The sequence below is a fragment of the Neovison vison genome, chromosome 2 (assembly GCF_020171115.1).
Source record: "Neovison vison isolate M4711 chromosome 2, ASM_NN_V1, whole genome shotgun sequence".
Classification (NCBI taxonomy): Eukaryota; Metazoa; Chordata; class Mammalia; order Carnivora; family Mustelidae; genus Neogale; species Neogale vison.
The window spans coordinates 208105236-208124211 of NC_058092.1; the positions used below are offsets into that span (position 1 = coordinate 208105236).

Below are 18976 nucleotides of genomic sequence, written 5' to 3' on the forward strand. Positions count from 1 at the left end.
AGACATGAGACGGCGCTTCGCAAAGCCCAACGCCGCTGAAAGGGCACTGGCCCAGGAATGTGGAGTCCTAATTTCTAGCTGTTTCTAGCTGACACCAGAGGGTGTGTTAATTTGCTGTGTCACCTCCGGCAAGACACTACCCCCGGAGTCCTTTCCTGGCTTACACAATGGGCTTGGCTACTAATGTCCCTTCCAGAACTGACATATTCTCATTTTCTGAAATGCCACGATCATAAGTAATTCATAAGTTTTGCAAAGAAAGCTGCCAGGACTGACCCTCCATTAGCTGGAACTGTGAGCTGTTTCTGCAGCAGTGGGGGAGGGACTGCTGTTGGAGGCTCCTGTGGCCCCCTGTGCTTGGGCCACTGTTACATCAGATCAGTGGAAGTGGACAGTGAAGGAAGTGGACCCAGTGCCTGGATCCGACCTCAGCAAATCCACCGTCCCCACAGTCTGACGAGAGAAGCCAAAAGCCATGGATAAAGACACAACATTTTTAAGGATCTGGGAGCCAGTGTTATTCAGGGAACAAGCTGCTCCCCTTCTGAACGCACCTTGTAATATAGCAACTGCTAAGCCAACTAAGTAAATCTGCCTCCTGTGGGGTAGGCAGGATTCTAGCACAGCGCCTTCCTTGCTGGATACTAGTGTTTGTACTAATAACATGAATGTCATCTTCCTCCACCTTACATAGGTGGGAAAGTTGTATCCTAGGGACGGCGACTAGAAATGAAATGGTCTGTGGCCTGATGGACACTCACTGTGTTTGTCACCTGTTCTTATAAATAAGTCTGCACATCTCACGCTTCCTTCCTTCTTTACCTGGATAGATACAGTTTTAATGAATACTGTCTGTCTTATGCCTGCATGGGGGCAGAGCTACGGTCTTTTCGTCTCGGCAGCCATAACTATTATCATCCAGCCCCATTCAAGGTCAGCCTTACCCTAAATCCTTAAGGAAAATCCACCTCAACTTGGAAACCTTTCAACAATACAGAACGTAGGAAAGGGGCTTCAGACTTTATGGGGAAAGGGACAGAGCTGTGTATACATGGTCAAAACAACTGTTCCACCTCCTAACTTGATACGGGAAAATGGTCACTGGAGCTGGTTTGATCTATAGGACCCTTCCTGCTAGGAATGCAAAGTCCAGAAAGCATGCCTCAAAACACCACTATATCACAACAGAAGCTGGTGATTTAGCTGATAAGCACAATGGCCTCTTCTGAAATCCCAAGAGAACACACTCCTTGCCCAGGCATTCCATTGCTGTGTGGACATTTCAGCCGTGGCTAGAAGAGGTGCGTTCCCTGAAGTTCTGGTGGGGGTTTCCCAGGATCGATGGGGGTAGCTCTTCTTCTAAGTTGAAGGCAACTTCTTCAAATTGTTTTATAAAATGTATTATGGTGGTCATTATGTATTATTTTTTAGTTTCCTTTCTCCTGCTGCATACTCCCCAAAAGGAATTGTGCTTTGTGCCAACAGAGGGGTGGGCAGGACTGGGGAAATATGTGGGTGGGTTTCCCTAGAGAGTAAGAAGGCAGGGATGGGGAAGGGGAGAGCAAGTGGCACCAACTCTGGGTCCCCCTGCACATAGCTGAAGGCAGTGGCGAACCCTCCTGCAGGGACGCTAGTGGGACTTGGCACTTAGAAACTATTGCCTGTGGGGAAATCGGTCCTAGAGAGCTGACGCCACATAAAAAGCCATTTGTGAAGACACCAATCTTTGCTTCCCATTGCTAGGTCACGTCATCTCCCTGACAGATGTCTAGAATGTTGGCTTCCTTTCTTTTTTTTAAATCTGCCTAAGAGCTAAGAGATTTTCAAGATGTCATTTACCTCTTTATCATCATGACGCCTCCGAATAAATTCTTCCGTGGATTCCAAATAATCAGCAGGTATAAAATGCCTTGGTGACTCCGAATCTTCAAAACAACAAAGTAGAATTAAAACACGCCAGGATTGAGCAGGAAACCAGATTGGGATTAAGATTTCACCCTTCAGCCATTATCCTTACATTCACAGTCGTGGATTATAGACCGACACTCAAATTCTGAAGAAGAACCAAATCCTCCCCCCTGCAACACCTTTTGGATTTACTTGTAAGCCAGTTTAATACAAAGAAAACTAATCAGAAGGCAACAGGTGAGCGGAGAGAGGACCTTCTGTGAAAAGTGTCCCTCCTAAGAGGCGTGCAGGATCTCACAGGGACACACCATACACGCACACACACACAGGGCCACTGGGAGAGGCTGCCTCTCAAAAAACCACGGGGTAACTGAGGATTGGCGTGAACTCCAAGGGGTTCGAGAGTTCACATGAGCGAATTTCTCAGCTGAGCTAAACGGCCAATTTTTCTTTCGAAACAGAGTTTGGTGGTTAGTCTAAATGACATGGGGGGCTTTGTTTTTAAAGAAGTGCAGCCACTACGAGCCATGATTAATTGCCAAGCAAAACAAACAGAAAACAAAGGACAGACCAGAAAATGAGCACCAAGGGCACACGGGAAGAGGGGACAGAGCAAGCAAGGTGGAGAGACGGGTGAGGTGAAACCGGGCAAATACACAAATGCCACCTCCGAGGGATGTTCCCAGTTCACTGTGTGGGTTGTTGTTCCTGTCCAGGCCGGGGTCTGAGTACGGCACGGAGTTGCCATTATGAAAGGCCCTCAGGCAGTCATCTGGGACTGCGGGTCTCCCCTGAGGGGGCTCCGAGATCCGGCCCAGCCTCGCCATGGTGTGTCGGGAAGACAGGCGTTTGGGAACCGAGGGCTTCCCCCCGGAGGGGGTCTCGTCCTGCTGGGGCTGGCTGGGGAGGTCTGGCTTCTGGCCAGCCTGAGGAGCTGAGAAGTCACCAGGGGGAGGCTGCCTAGGGTGGGACTGGAGGGGCTTTTTCAATCGGAAAGGGAGGGGGCTCATTAGGTAGATGTTCCTGAGGAGTGTGCTCCTGTCCCCCCTGAGATCTGGGCGCCAGTCAGACTGTCTGGACGTCTGCTGCTGCTCGTGCTTTCGGATGGTGGTGAAGCGGGTGTAGGAGGCAGGGCAAGTGCCCTTGCACTTGGTGAGGCGGTGCTTGGGAAAGTCTCCGTGGACACTGCTGCTGCTCCCCTCTCTGCTGTCGCTGGAGATGTTTGAACAGTGGTCGAGCTCGTCGGAGCAGGCAGAGAGGGGCTCAGAAGGCGCAAGGCCCCTGAAGCCCAAGGGGGGCTCGACCATGTTGCTGCATGTTGGGGTGGCATAGAGCCCCCCCGGGTTCATCCTGTCCATCTCCCGGGGTCGCAGCTTGGTCGACTCCAGGAGGGACTCAGCCGAGCGGGCTGAGGTCAGGCCACTCCGGGACAGCACAGGCGTGGGGGACTTGCTTAGCCTCCCGGACAGATCCAGGGACGGCATGGACCTCGACCGCTGAATCAGCTGCTCAAATGCCGTGATGCGGGAGGAGACGGTGTGCTTGGGGATGTGTTCTGAGCCCTCCTGGCTAGAGCCCAGCTCGCCCCTGGCCAACGCCAGGCTATTCCTTTCGAAGTGGGAGGCAAGGTCTCGCACGCTTGAGGAGGAGATGGAGCCCAGGAAGAGACCAGCTCGGTTGATGTGGTGCATGTCCCGGTATAACATGGTGAACTGCATCCCGGCCTTTCTGGAGAGAGGGCAGGGCCTCCTGGTGCCAGTGCCGTATTCCTGGAGGCTCACGGTGCTGCTCGACTTGCTGTCCCACTCTCGCCGGGAGCGCGTGAGCAGGTTCTCGATGCTCCCCCCAACTCGGAGGGGGAGACCTCTTTTGGAATCATTCAGAGACAGTGAAACACAAAGGTTCTCACAGCTCTGAGCCTTTTCTGCCGGCAATAAGACACTCTTCTGTTCCTGTAAGAGAGCGCTGGGAGCGGAGAGCCTGGGTTTGAATTTGGAGGGAAGGATTTCCGAAATGCAGGCCTTTGCAGCGGACAGGGGTTTCTTGTGCTTACACATGGGGCCTAATGCATTGCTAGAGCTAACCGTTCGGCTAGGAACTGAAGATGAAGAAATCATGTGAGCATTCCCACCTTTACGATCCACTGGAAAGCATGCAGAATAAAATAAACAGACCCATTAGGTTAAAGCTGAAAGCTGCTTTAAAAAAAATGAAATAAAAATAAAAGGGAGAGGTTACATGCTCATTTGTCTTAAGGGTTTTGTTTTGTTTTGTATTTTAATTTCCAGTTGATGTCCGGAAGCAAAATAATCTGTGCTGCAAAGCAGGTGCAAAGATGCAACAAAAAATGGCCACCCTGCTGTGAGTTACGGAAGGCTGAGGCTCAGCTACGTTCTAAGAGGAGGGAATCAGAACGAAAAAGAGAGAGAGATGCTTTACGGAGAGCAAGGTCAGGGTTCGAAGGAAGGGAAACTAATACCAGAAAGAAAAATGGCCAGTGAAAAACTGGGGGAGGGGGCTCAGACGGCTCGGAGGCCTGGAGATAGACCTGCACAAGGCAAAGGATATCCCAGGAGCTGGAAGTCACCCGCTGCCGACACCCCGACACTGGGCCTGGATGGGCGAGAGGCATCTGGATGACCGTGTGGCCGGGTCACAGTCCCGTAGGCTTCACCCAGTTACCTTTAGTGGAGGCTGAGCTGGAGGGTCGCTTGAGCCCACTCAGGCCCTGGAGAGGGATGTCTCCACCTTCCAAGACGCTCTTATAAATCTGCCTCTCATTCTCCAAGCTAGCGAGATCCCCAGGAGCTCCATCTGATTCCCTCTTCACTGCGTGGAAGTTGGAAGAATAGATACTGAAGACAATGTGATGTTAAAAGAGGGAAGAGAGAACAAGAAAGAATGGGACTTAGAACGTTTGACATTTTTCTCGAAAGCACATTACCACCCGAGGACAAACAACACCCTTTTTGGGATCCTAGACAAGCACTGTCCTTTCTAAAGGGTGTTCTTGTTTAGTTGGAGTTCTTTGGACAAGACAAGCCCAAGGGTGGCCCCAAATGCTCCGGAATCTGCCCCAACAGCAGAAGTGCTGAGAAGACCGCATTTGTGCTTTAAAAGAGGACCTCTGAGAAACTCTGCCGGGGGTGGGGGGTGGGGAGGAGGGTTCTTGGGGAGGGTGGGGGGGGGTTGCTGCTGGGGGCCCGGCGGGTGCACACGAGATGGTGCAGCAGAGGACACGAGGGGAGCCCGACAGGTCGCCAGCCAGAGTTGGCGACTTCAAGGTCACCACCTGGATTATTTTTCTGGGTTATTCTTCACAAGCACTTTGGCTGACGGAGCACGGAAGTCAACCATTTTCCTGGGTCTCCAGGAAAATCAGCCCCTAAGTGAAAGTGGAACCTGGGATTCTATACGCTGTTACCATCCCGGCCACAGGTTACACCAGCTTCTTTCAAATTTGTAGTCAGAACCCGATAATAGGAATTGGAGTATAAACTATGACTCCTTTACCTTTCATTTATTTTTATCTTGTTGAAATTCTAGGTATTTTTGCAAGTTACCACAAATCCTTTTAGGAATGAGGTGGGGCACAGAAAAAATTAAGAGCACTTACTCACTGAGCCCCTCCCTTTCCCTAATCCCAGTTTTCTAGGCCCTCACCTACCGGCACACGGAGACACACACTCAGGTACATGAACAACCGACCTCCTTCCCAACAACCGACCTCCTTCCCACGGAAGTACTCAGGCCTCTGCTTTTCAGTCCTACTGAATTTGGTTTACTGGTATCAATGAGGACTTTTTTTTTTTTTTTTTTTTTTAGCTCTGGAGATGCAAACAGCTTGACAGAATTTCTCTACCCCAATATTTTATGATGTGTATTTTATCAAGTGTACAGAAAAACTTAATTGTAACAGTGAACCCCCACATATTCTGGGCCCCCAGTTTCGACACAGAACATGGGGCTGCTTTTGCGGCATGCTCCATCTATCCATTTCTCTCCCTCTCCCCATCCTTCAATGATGGGATTATTCCCCCATTTCACACAGCCTCTCCGTCCCCACAGTCACAGACAATGGCAACAACAATTTTACACAACCGGCTGAGATATCCTATGAGGGAGGCTGGGCGATCCTTCTGTCTTTAATCCTCACAAACAATCCTACTTGCCCCATTTTTGGTCGAGGGAAGGAGGCACCGAGAGATCCAGACCCTTGCTGAAGCAGGCACTGTCTGTGCAGCGGCAGAGCCCGGCCCTGCAAGGCACCCTTGGCTGAACACCTCCCCACAAATGAGGTGGCAGTGCCTTCCCAGAGCCCAGGCCTGCACATCGCAGGAGGCCCGAGGATGCTGGAGCTCCAAAGGTCACTGCCGGGCATCCCCTGCAGTGAACGTACTCTGGGGGACAAGAGGCCCCAGAGCCCAGGAGTCAGGAATGGAGAGGAGGAGCCTGTGGTAGAACGGGCAGTGGGTCCACCCCAGGATAGGAACGTCCCCCGAGTAACAGCACTGCTCCCTAACCCCTTCCCACAGCTGCCACGGCCTCCCAGGGCTTTGCATGCTCTACTTCAGGGGACTGACTGCCTGGGGGCTCAGGGTTCCCCCAGGTCCCTTCTCCTCATTCTCTCTGGCTGATGTCAGAGGATCAAATGCTTTTCTCCTCTTCTCAGCCTAGACAGAAGAACATGACTGAAAACTTAGGGAGAAAGAAAACCTACTCTCAAAGCTGAGACCACAAAAGCGTGTGAATGAAGGGAGTCTGCAGAGCAGCCTCCAGGGTGTGTCTCAGAGGGGAGAACCCTCTGGAAGAGGCGGCATGATGGGGCAAGACTCTTTCCCCCAGGCCGTGCCCTCATTTGCAGGGGCCCACCAGAGGGCCCACGCGTACACCCAATAAATATTTGTTGAATGAATAGGAGGTCACATTTTCTGAAAGTAAAACGGGCACACATGATCTGATTAAGGAAATTCTTTGATTCGTGAAACGTGTTTAGAAATTCTTTTTTTTTTTTTTTTTTTTGGTAGAAATTCTTCCACAAGAATTTCATCACATTCACTTAGGCTCCTCATGTCGGTGACTCTAGAACCCTCAGAACAGTGGACACAGTGAGACTGCAAGGACTTAGCATGGCCCCGGCCTAGTCTGGTTGGCCTTATTGGGGCCCTGGCTCCTGACCAGGGGTGTCCACTCCCACCCTGGGGACAGAGGCGAGGCTTTGCCAGGCACAGAGGCCTCAGGACAATGGCTGTCACCTGCACAGCTTTTGCTCTCCTGCTTCTACCTACAGGGGTGCTTGAAGGTGTCCCCCCAACCATCTGATCGATAAAGGCATCAACTCCATCCAGAGGGCAGGAAGACCCTTAAAGGTGACTTGCAAGGTTCTGGCACTATATGCCAACTTCCATCAATCTAAGCGCCTCTAAACTGACTAACTTCAAAGTTTTTAATTAAAAATAAATCTGCTCCTTATCTCAGTTTCTCTTTCAGAGCCTTCTCCTGCTTTGGTTCCATTTTCTGGTTTTGTCGTTCAATTTAACTCCATTGCTCCTTTTTATACAATCTCAACCTCTAAAAGACCACATACAGGTGTCCTTTAGCCTTGCCAACAGTTGTCGTGAGGGGACAGTCTCTTGGGCCCTGCTCGGCTTGGTTTGTGGTCACCAGACCTCCCTCAGCATGGGGGAGGGGCTGCCAGAGGCTTCTATCCTGCTGTCCTTTGAATTGCTTCAGCCTTGGTCAGAATGTCCACGCTGGTCTTCTCTGGTTCTGCCTAACTTCATTTGGTCCTGACTCTCGTGGTACCCAGCTGCCAGACTTCACACCTCCCCGACCTCACCCCTCGTCAGAAATCCCCTCCTGCCCTCAGCCACTCCACTTTCTGGCTTTATTCCATCCCTTATCACCATTCGTCCTGCTTCCCCACCAGAACGACAAACCAGCAACTCAGGAAACCCCTCAGAATGGATTTGCTATAGCTAATTGTTTTCTTTCTGATACCGAAGCCAATATGCTTTTTCCAGATGGGCAACACTTCCCAACTGGGGCCCTCCTTGGTTAAAAACACATCTACAAATTCTGGAACAACGTTTTCAAATGTATCCTCGCCATCACATCTTCTAGCGTTGGAAAGACATACAACATTTGTCCTGTTGTACCAAGGGGAAACTGAGGGCCTGAGTGTTGAAGGCAAGTGCCAAAGGTCTCACAGTTGCTGGTCTCTGCTGTGCCCAAATAGATCAAATGAGATGGGAAAAGCAGCGGGGCTGATGAGCAAGGCCCAATCAGCATTGGCAGCTACCGATCCCATCACAGAACAGCCAAGTTCAGCTGTCAGCAGCCTGGGCGAGCCAGTTTCCACTTCAAAGACAGCAGGCCGGACAACTCATCCTCTGGCTAAGATGCAAAGGGGGCTGAGTTTCAAGGGGATTCAGCAAAAACATACTTGCTGGAGAATTAAAGTGAGAGAATGGAGTGATCCTCTTAGGGCCAACAGTTTGCAAGCCTGTGACCAGGTAGGCTCAGGGGGACTCCAGCCTGACTCCAACAAGCAACGAGTGTCAGCTAAGGAAAACCCACTCTGTTAGAAAACTTGGAAACAGTCTGTTTCTCAGGTTCTTTCATCTGTAAAACCAACAGGCATGGTAAGACCGTCCAACAAATCCACCTTCAAATCTGTTATCATTTGTGCCTTCCTCCTGTGCTCCAGAGTTGTGCATTCAGCTGCCTTCTAGGCACCTCCCCGTGGGTATATTCCCCAGGCATCTTAAACCCCATATGCCCCAAACCAAACCCAGTTCTGTTCCTGTCTCCCATGGCCCAAGCCAGAAAGCCCACGGAATCAACCCCTTTCTCCCCCTCCTTGCTCCCCAAACCTAACCAGTCACCAAGTACGGCTTACTCCCTGTCCTGACACAGCGCACATCAGCCCCTTCCCTCGACCTCCCTGGCCACCACCCCACCACTGCTCACCTACGCCTCTGTAGTAAGCACACCCTCACTCCTGCCTCTTCAGCCCTGACTCCCTCCAGTCATCTCTGCAAATCACTGCCAGTGATAATTTCTACAAAAGATCTCATGGGGTCATTCCACTGCTCATTTTAGTCACTCCAATATTTATTGAGCTACCTATTAAATGTGAATCACTCTCCTATGTAGAGCTTCAACAGGGAATACAATAGACAAAAAATTCCAGCCCCGTGGAATTCACTGTCCAAAACCATTTGTTGATTTCAGCAAGGAAAAAAAAAAAAAAAGTAACTGCTTTAAACTGTGGCTTTGGGGGAAAGGAGTCTAGGAAATCTGGGGAGGGCAGTTTCCTCTCCTTTGTACTGCAGGAAGAAAATGATCTTTTAGATTTATATATGTGATTGTCGTTCCCTCTCTCCTGTGTCCTGTCGCGGCGTTTACCACAATGGCTTCTATCTGTGATTTACAAGTCTGTGTCCCCATTACACTCTGAGCCTCTTGAGGGCAGGCGGTTTACGTTACCAATCTTTGCACGCCTGGTGCCTACCACTGCTTTTCACTAAATAATAGAATAAATGATTCTATAAAGTGAAACGCTCGCATGTAGATTTCTGAGAAATGAAAATCACATTTTCAAGGCCCAAGGGAGTCTCTCTAATGTTTCATTTAGTTCTTCAGGTAATGATTTGTGTTTTGATCTTAGGTTAAGAGAAAGGGTTGGTTTTGGGTTTTTTGTTTCTGGGTGTTTTTTTTGTTTGTTTTTTTGTTTTTTTTAAGCTTGTTCTTGAGCACCACCTGCTGGCCAAATAGAGGAAAGCTCTTTGGTTAGGAAAAAAAATATCTGAGTGGTACTCCATGCTGAAATGCCAACGATGAGAATGAGTAGTCTTCAGGACTGATTTAAGATCTGATAACTCTAGGGAAATAACATACAAAATTGAACACTGTTATTGCAAGCATTAAAAAAATAATTTTTGAGAATATGGACTGGTAGTTCTACTGGGATATTGGGGACTATGGGTAGATTTCTTCCTCTCTATACCCATATTCTTTTAACACAGTGATAATGAATCATGCTAATTAATAAAATTCCAAAACTGCAATTCTGTCCAAGATATGAACACAACTTCTTCAGTGACCACTTTTTTTTTTTTTTTAGTCCCAATGTTTTTGAATGTGGGGCATCCTGTGCCTTCTCCTTCAGTCCTTGGGGTAAGTCCAGTCTGGCCAATGTTTCTTTCAACACATCCTCCCCAACCATCCGGCGAGAGGGGCCAAATCCAGGCTGCAACTGCAGCCTTCAGTGCTGAGTGCGTTGGATGCTAGTTAATTAAGACTCACAAGCACATTCATTGATTCCACAAACATTTACTGTGCACCTCCCTGGGTGTCAGGCTTCCCACCAATTCTAAACAAGGAAAAAAACCTTACTTCCTCATTTGAACAAAATGGAAGAAAACCCCACCTGCCTTAGTGAAAATTCCCCAAGTGGAAGACTAGCAGGAGGATAAAACTCATTTATTCCTGCCAAGTAGTTCATGAGAGCCAGGCTATGGCTGAAACAGAGGTCTTTGGAGACCTATTTCAATGACACAAATAAGAGCACTTGATAAATTAACCCAGCAAATATCTTCAGGTCCACAAATACTTAGAATTCTCTGAAAGCAATTTGCTCTTTGAAGCAGTTCGCCTCAGGTCCTTCGACCCTGCTAACACAGTATTACACAGTTACTGACGTTGTTTTTTTCTTTTAAGCACTCAAGACCAGTCAACTGTGGCATGTTTTCTGTGAATTTCCTGCCCCATTCTGAATCAGGATGGTGCAAACGAGAGCTTATCACTAACACCGTCCCCTGGCCTAGAACTTCATTGTTCCTCCTTCAATTACGGCTTTATCAGGCGTCAGCTGGGGGAATCACAGGCATCACATGCTGCCTTTATGTTTCGTTTCCTCACCTGTAAGATGGGGACCAAACACAATGCTCCGTCCTGGAATGGTGGAAGGACTAAAAGAGGGAACGTAGCTACGACGCCAACCACAGGGCCTGGCGCATCGTAAACGTCCAGTAAATCACTAGGATTATTTCATTCAAGACCTGCGCTCCTAACTTTGACAGCCTGTGGACACGGCTTTCTCTTTGGAATACATTTACGATTTTCTTATTTATTTATTAACTTATCATAGTGACTAATTACACCCCGAGGGCCCAAACCAGGAATACTTTCAATCCTTAGTGTCCTTCATTCACCACCTTGCCTTCTTATTTAGCAACATTTTTGGGGATGTGTGATTTGCTGCCCAAACTAGTAAGGAATGATACCGTGTGATAATACTGAGCATAGTGCCCCGGATCCAGTAAGAACCCACTAAGGGAACTGACTAAGGAATTCACTCAACCAGCTACCAGCAGCTGCCTTTCCTGTCCCACGCACTCTGGGGAGATGGGGAAAGGAAAGGGGGTTGGGGGGGAGACCAGGCAGAGGGATTAACATTGGGCCATCCTGAAAACAGGATTATAGGAGCAGGGAGAGACCTGGAGCGATCAGTGGGCAGTCAGAACTGTCCAGGTGACAAACAGCTGGCCTCGGGGGACAAGGAGAGTTTGCAGGGAGCTGCGGCCTTTGTCTGCAGGTAGCCTAAGGGCATCTGCTGCACTTCACTTCTGAAAGCACATCTCTGGGGACCTAGAGGACCTGTGACTTATCGTCCTTGCAGCTGAAGGCACAGTTCAACTAGCTCCTTACAGTGAGCCTCCGAGCCCAGAGTGGAGGGAGATCGGGAAGGGGTCCAGATGCTAGATCTGAGCTTTGATGTTTGTCACACTGCTGGCCTGATGACTGACCCGACAGCAGTCACAAGACTTAACGCCTGGATTTGTCCCAAGATGGACTGTCCTCTCAGGCAGGTAATTTCCCTTCTAGCTGTTGTTCTCATATATCTTCTCAATTTCTTCTTATGCTGGGATAAATTGATCATAATCATTAACACACATATTTATAGAAAAAAAAAATGAACAGGGGTGCCTGCGTGGCTCAGTTGGTTAAGCAGTTGCCTTCGGCTCAGGCCATGGTTCCAGGGACCTGGGATCGAGCCCCACATCGGGCTTCCTGCTCAGCACAGAGCCTGCTTCTCTCTCTCCCTCTGCCTGCTGCTCTGCTTACTTCTGCTATCTCTCTGTCAAATAAATAAATAAAATCTTAAAAAAAAAATGAACAGAGTGGATCTAGCTAGAGATTTGGTCACTGTGCTAAATGAATTAAGATTTTTCCAATTTTCCACTGAAATATCCTAATCCCAGCTGACTTTCAAATGAAACTCCTCCTGCTGAACGCATTCTTTGGCAAGGTACATAGGACATTCCCAAAGGACCACAACATTTGCCAAAAATTCCATAAACTCAGCATTCCAGTAAAGCTAGGCTTCTATTTGAAGAGGTGAAAATTGCTTGTTGTGGGTTTACCCAATCCCAATGGAAGAGGAAACACTTGTGCCTTTCCTCCTCATTGTACTTCTAAGAATAAGATATTAAATTGGGTACAGGGAGGCTCAGGGCCTACTTATAGGAGTTCAGTGCTCGCTATGTACTGCGTAGGTAAGGGGCAGGGGACCGCATGGAGATATTTCAGCTGGGATAATGGCTGCATGGCAAAATACTGAGAAAAGTCATCTGGCGTAGGGCTCTGGATGGTCTGGAGAGGGGGAAAGAGGCTGGCGGTTACTCCATGAAGTAAGCAGAGTGTGCACATATCACCCAGGCAGAATCCTGATTGTTACGAGGAAATAAATCCACACCTTTCAGCATCAGTCAAGTTAGCCCCCTCCTGGCCTCATCTTCCCCTGGGACAGGTACTGACTGAGGACCCAACCCCACCATCCCCCGACCTTTACACCCAGCACAGCGTGTGTCAGTCACAAATCCCATCCAAGAACCAGCCCACGAGGTGGGTTTGGACTCCCAACTCAAACTCACATTCTAAAGGGAAAGATGCCAACACACGGAAAATCTTCTCAAAGGTAATAGGAATCATGGCAAAATGAATATGGAGGAGGAGAAAACAGAAGAAAAATAATTTGAAGATGATGATTAAACTGATACTTATCACCGAAGCCACGAGATTGACACAAGTAAAACACACTCGGATCCAAAACACAAGCCTCTTTCCATCTCTGACATTAATACATCAGGCCACGGATGGGGCAGGAACTTACTATCCAGGAGCCTCCGCAGAAATATCCGGGCTGGGGCTGACTGCCGAGCTCTGTAAATGCCAAAAAAAAGAAAGAAAAGAAAAGAATGTAGATCATTTATTTTGCATCAGGTGTTCCTAGTCAAGGGGGAAAGAGAGCAGCCCCTTTCCTTTCCTGATGTAGCCAAGGACCTTTGGGAGATGGGCCCTTAGCTGGTAAGGGGTCTGTGCTGGAGGATTTCTGGGCCAGCAGGTGCTCTCTGGGTGCAGTGGAAGATGGCCCCTAGCTTAGACTTATCTTTCATATAAATATAGATCCATGAGTGGAGAGCCCACCATCTGGCCAACATGCATTAATGACATGAACAACACCGCCTTCATCAGCTCATCCCCAGTCCTTGGAGCCCCTGGTAAGCCCACCAGAGACTCCGTCATGCACCCCAGATGCCACATCAGGAGAGAGGGTCACCCGACACTTTAGGTACAGAAAATATAAAAATGCATTTGAAAAGAGCATACTGTATTTAGATCATTTGTTCACCCCTGAAGATTTGGGATGCGGAAATGGGGAAATGCAGTAGGGGAGCACTTTATAAAATGACAGGCAATTATGCAAAAGAAAGAAAACCACCAAGAGCTACATGCGAGAAAAGGCAACATAATTAAGTAGTCTAAAGTATCTGTTTTGTCTTGGAGGAAAAAAAAAAAAGGCGAAGTGCTCAATATATTGTTTTAAAAATAATGTGGTAGTTGAATCAGTCAATGAGTAAGTTAACTTTTAAAGATACTCCTATCACTAATAATAATCACTTCAAGGAAAAGACGCTATGTGGAGGAGATACTGGGGGAACAGACAGAAACAGTGGGAGAAAGAAAGGAAGATTGTCCAAGAGGGAGGAAAGGACGGGAGGGGAAGCAATCTTTATCTGGGCTCACGCACCTGATCCTCAACCTGCTGAACCACCTACCCTCAACCTGCTCGGTCCTCTCACTTTGGAGGGTGCCCCTGCCCCAGGATGAGGACTCTACCCTCCCCCACCCCCAGTTACCTACCATTATTCCTCAGAGAAGGCAGCCTCTTGCCTGCACTGGTGTCTCCTGCCCATCTCCTACCTTAGGGACCTGTCCTCATCTGGGTCTTCATCTTGGAAAACTTTTGTGTGACCCTGCAGAGTCCTTTGGGAATACCCCCCTCCCTCCCTTCCTTCCACAATTACATGTTTTCAACAGTGCTGTACCCCTAGGGGATCCCCAGGTGCTTCCCCACTCTAGCTCCCGGCAACTCCTCACCCAGCAACCTCGAAGGTTTTTAGAAACCTCTTGGTTATCAAACCCACTGACCTTTCCTTGGAGTCTACTTTTGGGGACCTCTCTGGAGCACAGGGTAGTTGTCATACTTTCTCTTCTTGTTCTACCACTCTGACCTGTTCACCCTACCTCCTACCTCTCTGATCTGTTCACCCCCTGATCCTCCCTTTCTTCTGTTCCATGTCATCCAACATCCCATAGGGTAGTTGCTGCTCTCGTCCTTCCTGTCCTTCAATCTTCCAACTGCTCCCAGGGCTTCAGCCATCTCTTCTCCACAAGTGACTCTAACTGACATTGTAGGCCCTTCCTCTCTTAGGAGACCTAGTCTTGTATTTCCAGCTGCCTACCAGATATGCCCTTGGTGATACCCAGCCAACACTTCAAGAATGAATCACCTAAAACTAATTCCATCTTACCTCTGCATGGATTTTCTCCCCATCTTTCTTACATGACAGACTGATGTCCCCAATTCTTCCAGCTTCGTGGCCCAAACCCTAGAGTTGTTTTTGTCTCCATTCCATCCCCCAAATCTTTATTCTTCACACCAATTAGTTAAAATGTTCCATTCCAATTTCCTCTGTAAGCACTCACAGCCACCCCTCTCCCCCACTTCATGCTGATGCCACTGGAGTGTGGGCTCTCATCACTCCATGCCTGGACCACCACAGTAGGCTCCGTGCCCTCTGCACTTCCAATGGGAGGTTCTCCCTTCAACTCAGCCTCTCTAGAGTGAGGACACCAACCTCCCTAAAACAACACTTGAATTACATCATTAGGCTGTGGACAAAATCATCTCTTAACTGTGTGTTCTGAGCCTCTATAATCCAGGATCAACCCTCTTTCCCAACTACCACCCCCAATTTTCTATTATAGCTGATTCTACTTTACTCCTTGAATACATGCTAAACACGATCACTTCTCTGCTCTTTACATGCCTCACATGGATGTCCCCATCTCTATCACTATTTCTACCACATTGCACCCATCCTTTAAGGTCCCAGCCAACCCCCTGAGAAATTGTCCCTACTTTTCCACAAGATCACTCTTCTGCCTAGCACTCAGAACCCATGCCATTCTTTTAGCTCTTTGCAGGCACTGCTGTGTATTGCTGCAGATCCTTTATTTAGGAGTGTGCCTAAACGGTCATGTTCCTGAAGGAAAAGTTCATTGTTTTTTTGTGCTGATTTAGAGCCCCTCTCAGCGTATCCCATACCTATTAGCGACTAATGGGGAACATGTAATTGAACCAATGTGAAAATGACTCATTCATGCATCAGACCCTTCTTTGTGCTCACTTTGCCCTGGGCAGAAGTCCAGGTACTGGAAACTGTCTCTAACCTCAGGGAAGCCTCAGTGAGTTCAGTAATTCTCCAGCTGCCTTCCATCTTTGCATGTGTTACAAAGCTGCTATTAGACTACTTTGAAAAGGAACCTCTGATTCATTTTGTGACCTGTAATCCTAGTGCTCCTGTCCTGCTCTGGAACATGTTAGGACTTAGGTGCAGTTAGTTCTCACTCTTGAACTAGCTCAGACCTTCTATCCCACAGGGGCTACAGCTGGTTCCAGTCTCCACCTTGGTTGAAAATGAGCACCCCTTTTCCCTGCCCCATGACCTATCTGCCTTGACTGTGGGCACTGTAGCTCACCTTTTTACCTCCCCCAAGTTCTGAAGAGGGGCCTGGATTCTCAAACCCCAACTTTCCTCATCTGCCTGCAGTTCCTAAGTGTCTGACTTTATCTTAGCCCACCCTGGCTGCTGCCATAACCCCCTGGGTTCTTCACTCCTTCCTTGGCTTAAGGGTCCAGCATCCAAGAGTTTTCAGAACCTGAGTCACTCATGCTGGCGGTTTGACCCTCCTTGTCTTGTTCTGCTTAAATAGAACACAATCTATAGTATTTTCCACTCCTCCTGCCACAGTCTGTGGACCTTCCTAGCCTCTTCAGCAGTGCCTGCCCGCCTTCTTTATTTTCTGTAAAGATACCGTTTCCTTCTAAGAGCCTTTTATGTTTTGTCAGGGAGCCTTGGGGGCAGTTCTCCAAATACTTGGTATTTTTCTTCCCATTGGGAACCTGTTTTCTTTGGACTCTATGACATAGTCCTCAATAAACCACATTTTGACATAGGCCCCTTTAAAAATGTCAATACAGGTTGAGTTTCAAATGCTTGTTTGTGGCCAGGCTGTCTGGTCTCTGGAGTGCGTTTTTTCATTGAGAACTTTCTGATCTTCCAAATGACAAATACAATTACTCTGCCAGTGCCATGCACATAACAGGCACTCAAATCAACACCACTGTGTTTCTGAAAATGATCTCTGAGGTTGGTATCTCCCAGGGATTTAAAAAAAAAAAAGAGAGAGAGAGAGACAAGTGAATCTCCCCCAAAAATGGCTCCCAGAAAATCTGGAGAAGATATACGGGGGCAAAGGATGGAAAGTTATAAGGGTCACCTCCCAAGAGCAGAGAAAGAGAATGACAAGGAAGTGATGTCGTTTAAATCACCAGCCACCCTGAAAATATTTGAAAAACTCCCTTTAAGGAAGATGCCAAGCTCAAAAGAAATTCAAGCAAAAATTAGGTTGGCAGGGGGAGGGAGGAGGAATCAAAAACAGGGGTCTGAAAGCCATGCAGTTTCTAAAGACCCAGCATAAGCATTCATTGCCTTGACTACATTAAACGAGAAAGCAGAGAAGAAAACAAAACCAAGCTGGAAGAGGAACCGACAGCATGAAGAAAAACTAGGAAATACCTGGGACAGGTTTGCACTGGGTGCTTTATTAAGCGTCTCCGTGTTTTCTAAATGTGCCTCTAACTCTGCTGGGCAGAGGTTGAGATCTTTTTCTAGATTAGTCTGGTTGAAGAGAGAAAAGATGGGAAAGAATGTTTTAGTTTAGAGGACAGGTAGAAAGAATGGAAGGTTAAGTTTGAAAAATGAATTTGTTTAGTGCTATGCTTTAATAAGGCAAAGATGGCATGACCGAACACAAGAGCTCACTAGAAATCAGGTGAAGACGTGAAAACAGAGAATGCAACATTAGGCAGGGAAAATATAAATCCTGAAGTCATCAGAGCTTCAAAAGTCTATTCTACTTGCTAGAGAGAACTACAAATACCGCGGAAACCTACCTTTCGCGAGAGACCTATTTTTTCTCTTTTCAGAGTATAGTGACTGTGACAAATAGGATATGTCAGGAGAATAAGGCATTGCTTTAAAAACCTCTCAGCATTAGTAGTAGAAGTCGTAGAGACTTTGTTAAATCGTTTTATCACCAAGCCAAAAGAAAAAAAAGTTATCGAGTTAAAAAAAAATGATTTAAGAAAATAAAAGAAAAAAAGAAAAAAACCCACGACACACTCACACTAACCAGGCTAAAGAACACGCACACAGCCCACGGAGGAGGCACAGCAGAATTACCTTTCTATCCTCTCTAGGAAGGATAGAGCAGTCTCCAGGAGTATAATCCCATATCTTTTTGGGAGGCTGATGGGAAGCAGAGGAGGAAATGAAGAAATGAGCATAAAGACATAAAGACAAACATGGAGACTGGCTCAAACAAAGAGGGGCACGCTAGGAGAACCGTATCAACACAGAAAAGTGAACTCAAAGCACAGGGGGCAGGCACCTGGCCTCCTGAGGAGGCTGCCCAGGGAGGGATTCTACAGAATTTAGGAGCTAGAAACATTAACTGGGAAGTTTCTATGTCTACATCTCAAGAGTAAGTCATTGTTGGATTCTAAACATTGAAAACATTAAACAAAAACAAAAACAAAAGCAAAATCAGAAGCAAAAAAAGCGTTAACACCAATTTGAACAAAAATCAAAACTTTAAAATTTCTCATTGTTCTCTTTTTTTTAAATTGAAGTATTGTTGATAGACATCCTCACTGTTGTTTTCAAACTAACCTTGACACCGAGAGTCTGTGTTTTTGAAGCCGTCTTTGAAGCAGTCTCCAAATTCATCATGTTTAATAAATGTGGGACTTTGTGGAGATTTGGCCAGGGGAAGGTAAATTGAACCAAATATGTTTTCTGTGGTTTGTGAAAATGAAATCCAGGTACAAAATGGGTATTCAATAAATGCACTAACTAGATAATTCCACTAGGCAACACTTACAATCTCCTTCCGCGGCTTAACCAGACTTTGATAATACTGCTGGTGCTACAGCCATCCCTTCCATCTGCCTTAGAGAACAGTTCATAATTTGAATTTGAAAAGCAGACTGTGGGGTTATGTTTGTTTTCTCTTTTAACTCTTTAGGTTTGAATGAGAGCTGCATTCCCAAAACAAAACTGCCAGGAGAACTGAGTTTAATGAGGGAAGGGTTGGGAGGGTAGGACATCTGAAAGTTACAAGGCTCCTGTAATTCTCCAACCTCTCCCCCACCAACCAGACCTTCTTGTTCTGCCTATTTAGACCTGAAATGTCTTATACAATGACCCCTGAAAAAGATGAGATCATTAGTAACTCCTGGAATTTTGTGCAAATATCACTGTACCTCTATGCAAGCATTCAAATTGGTTTACACTGTGACATTTTGCCTCAACCTTACTTCTAGAAATTACACGGATTTCTGCAGAAATTAGAGGGGGGAAAAAGAAAAAGA

The 18976-nt window shown here is 47.4% G+C and overlaps 1 protein-coding gene across 50 annotated transcripts in view; it reads right to left on the minus strand.

The window, feature by feature from the left end:
- The window catches only part of SORBS1 (sorbin and SH3 domain containing 1), a 227514-nt gene that overhangs the window by 34402 nt on the left and 174136 nt on the right, over positions 1-18976 (minus strand). For 21 of the 50 annotated variants that reach the window (XM_044240147.1, XM_044240168.1, XM_044240162.1 and 18 more), the window contains 6 exons: positions 17787-17852; positions 17121-17222; positions 13088-13137; positions 4591-4763; positions 2576-4051; positions 1840-1925 (listed from right to left, as the gene is read on the minus strand). In XM_044240147.1, the coding sequence (XP_044096082.1) occupies positions 1840-1925; positions 2576-4051; positions 4591-4763; positions 13088-13137; positions 17121-17222; positions 17787-17852 (1953 nt within the window). The remainder of the gene's footprint in view (positions 1-1839; positions 1926-2575; positions 4052-4590; positions 4764-13087; positions 13138-17120; positions 17223-17786; positions 17853-18976) is intronic. The other 29 variants (XM_044240197.1, XM_044240175.1, XM_044240198.1 and 26 more) reach the window with 4 other exon arrangements.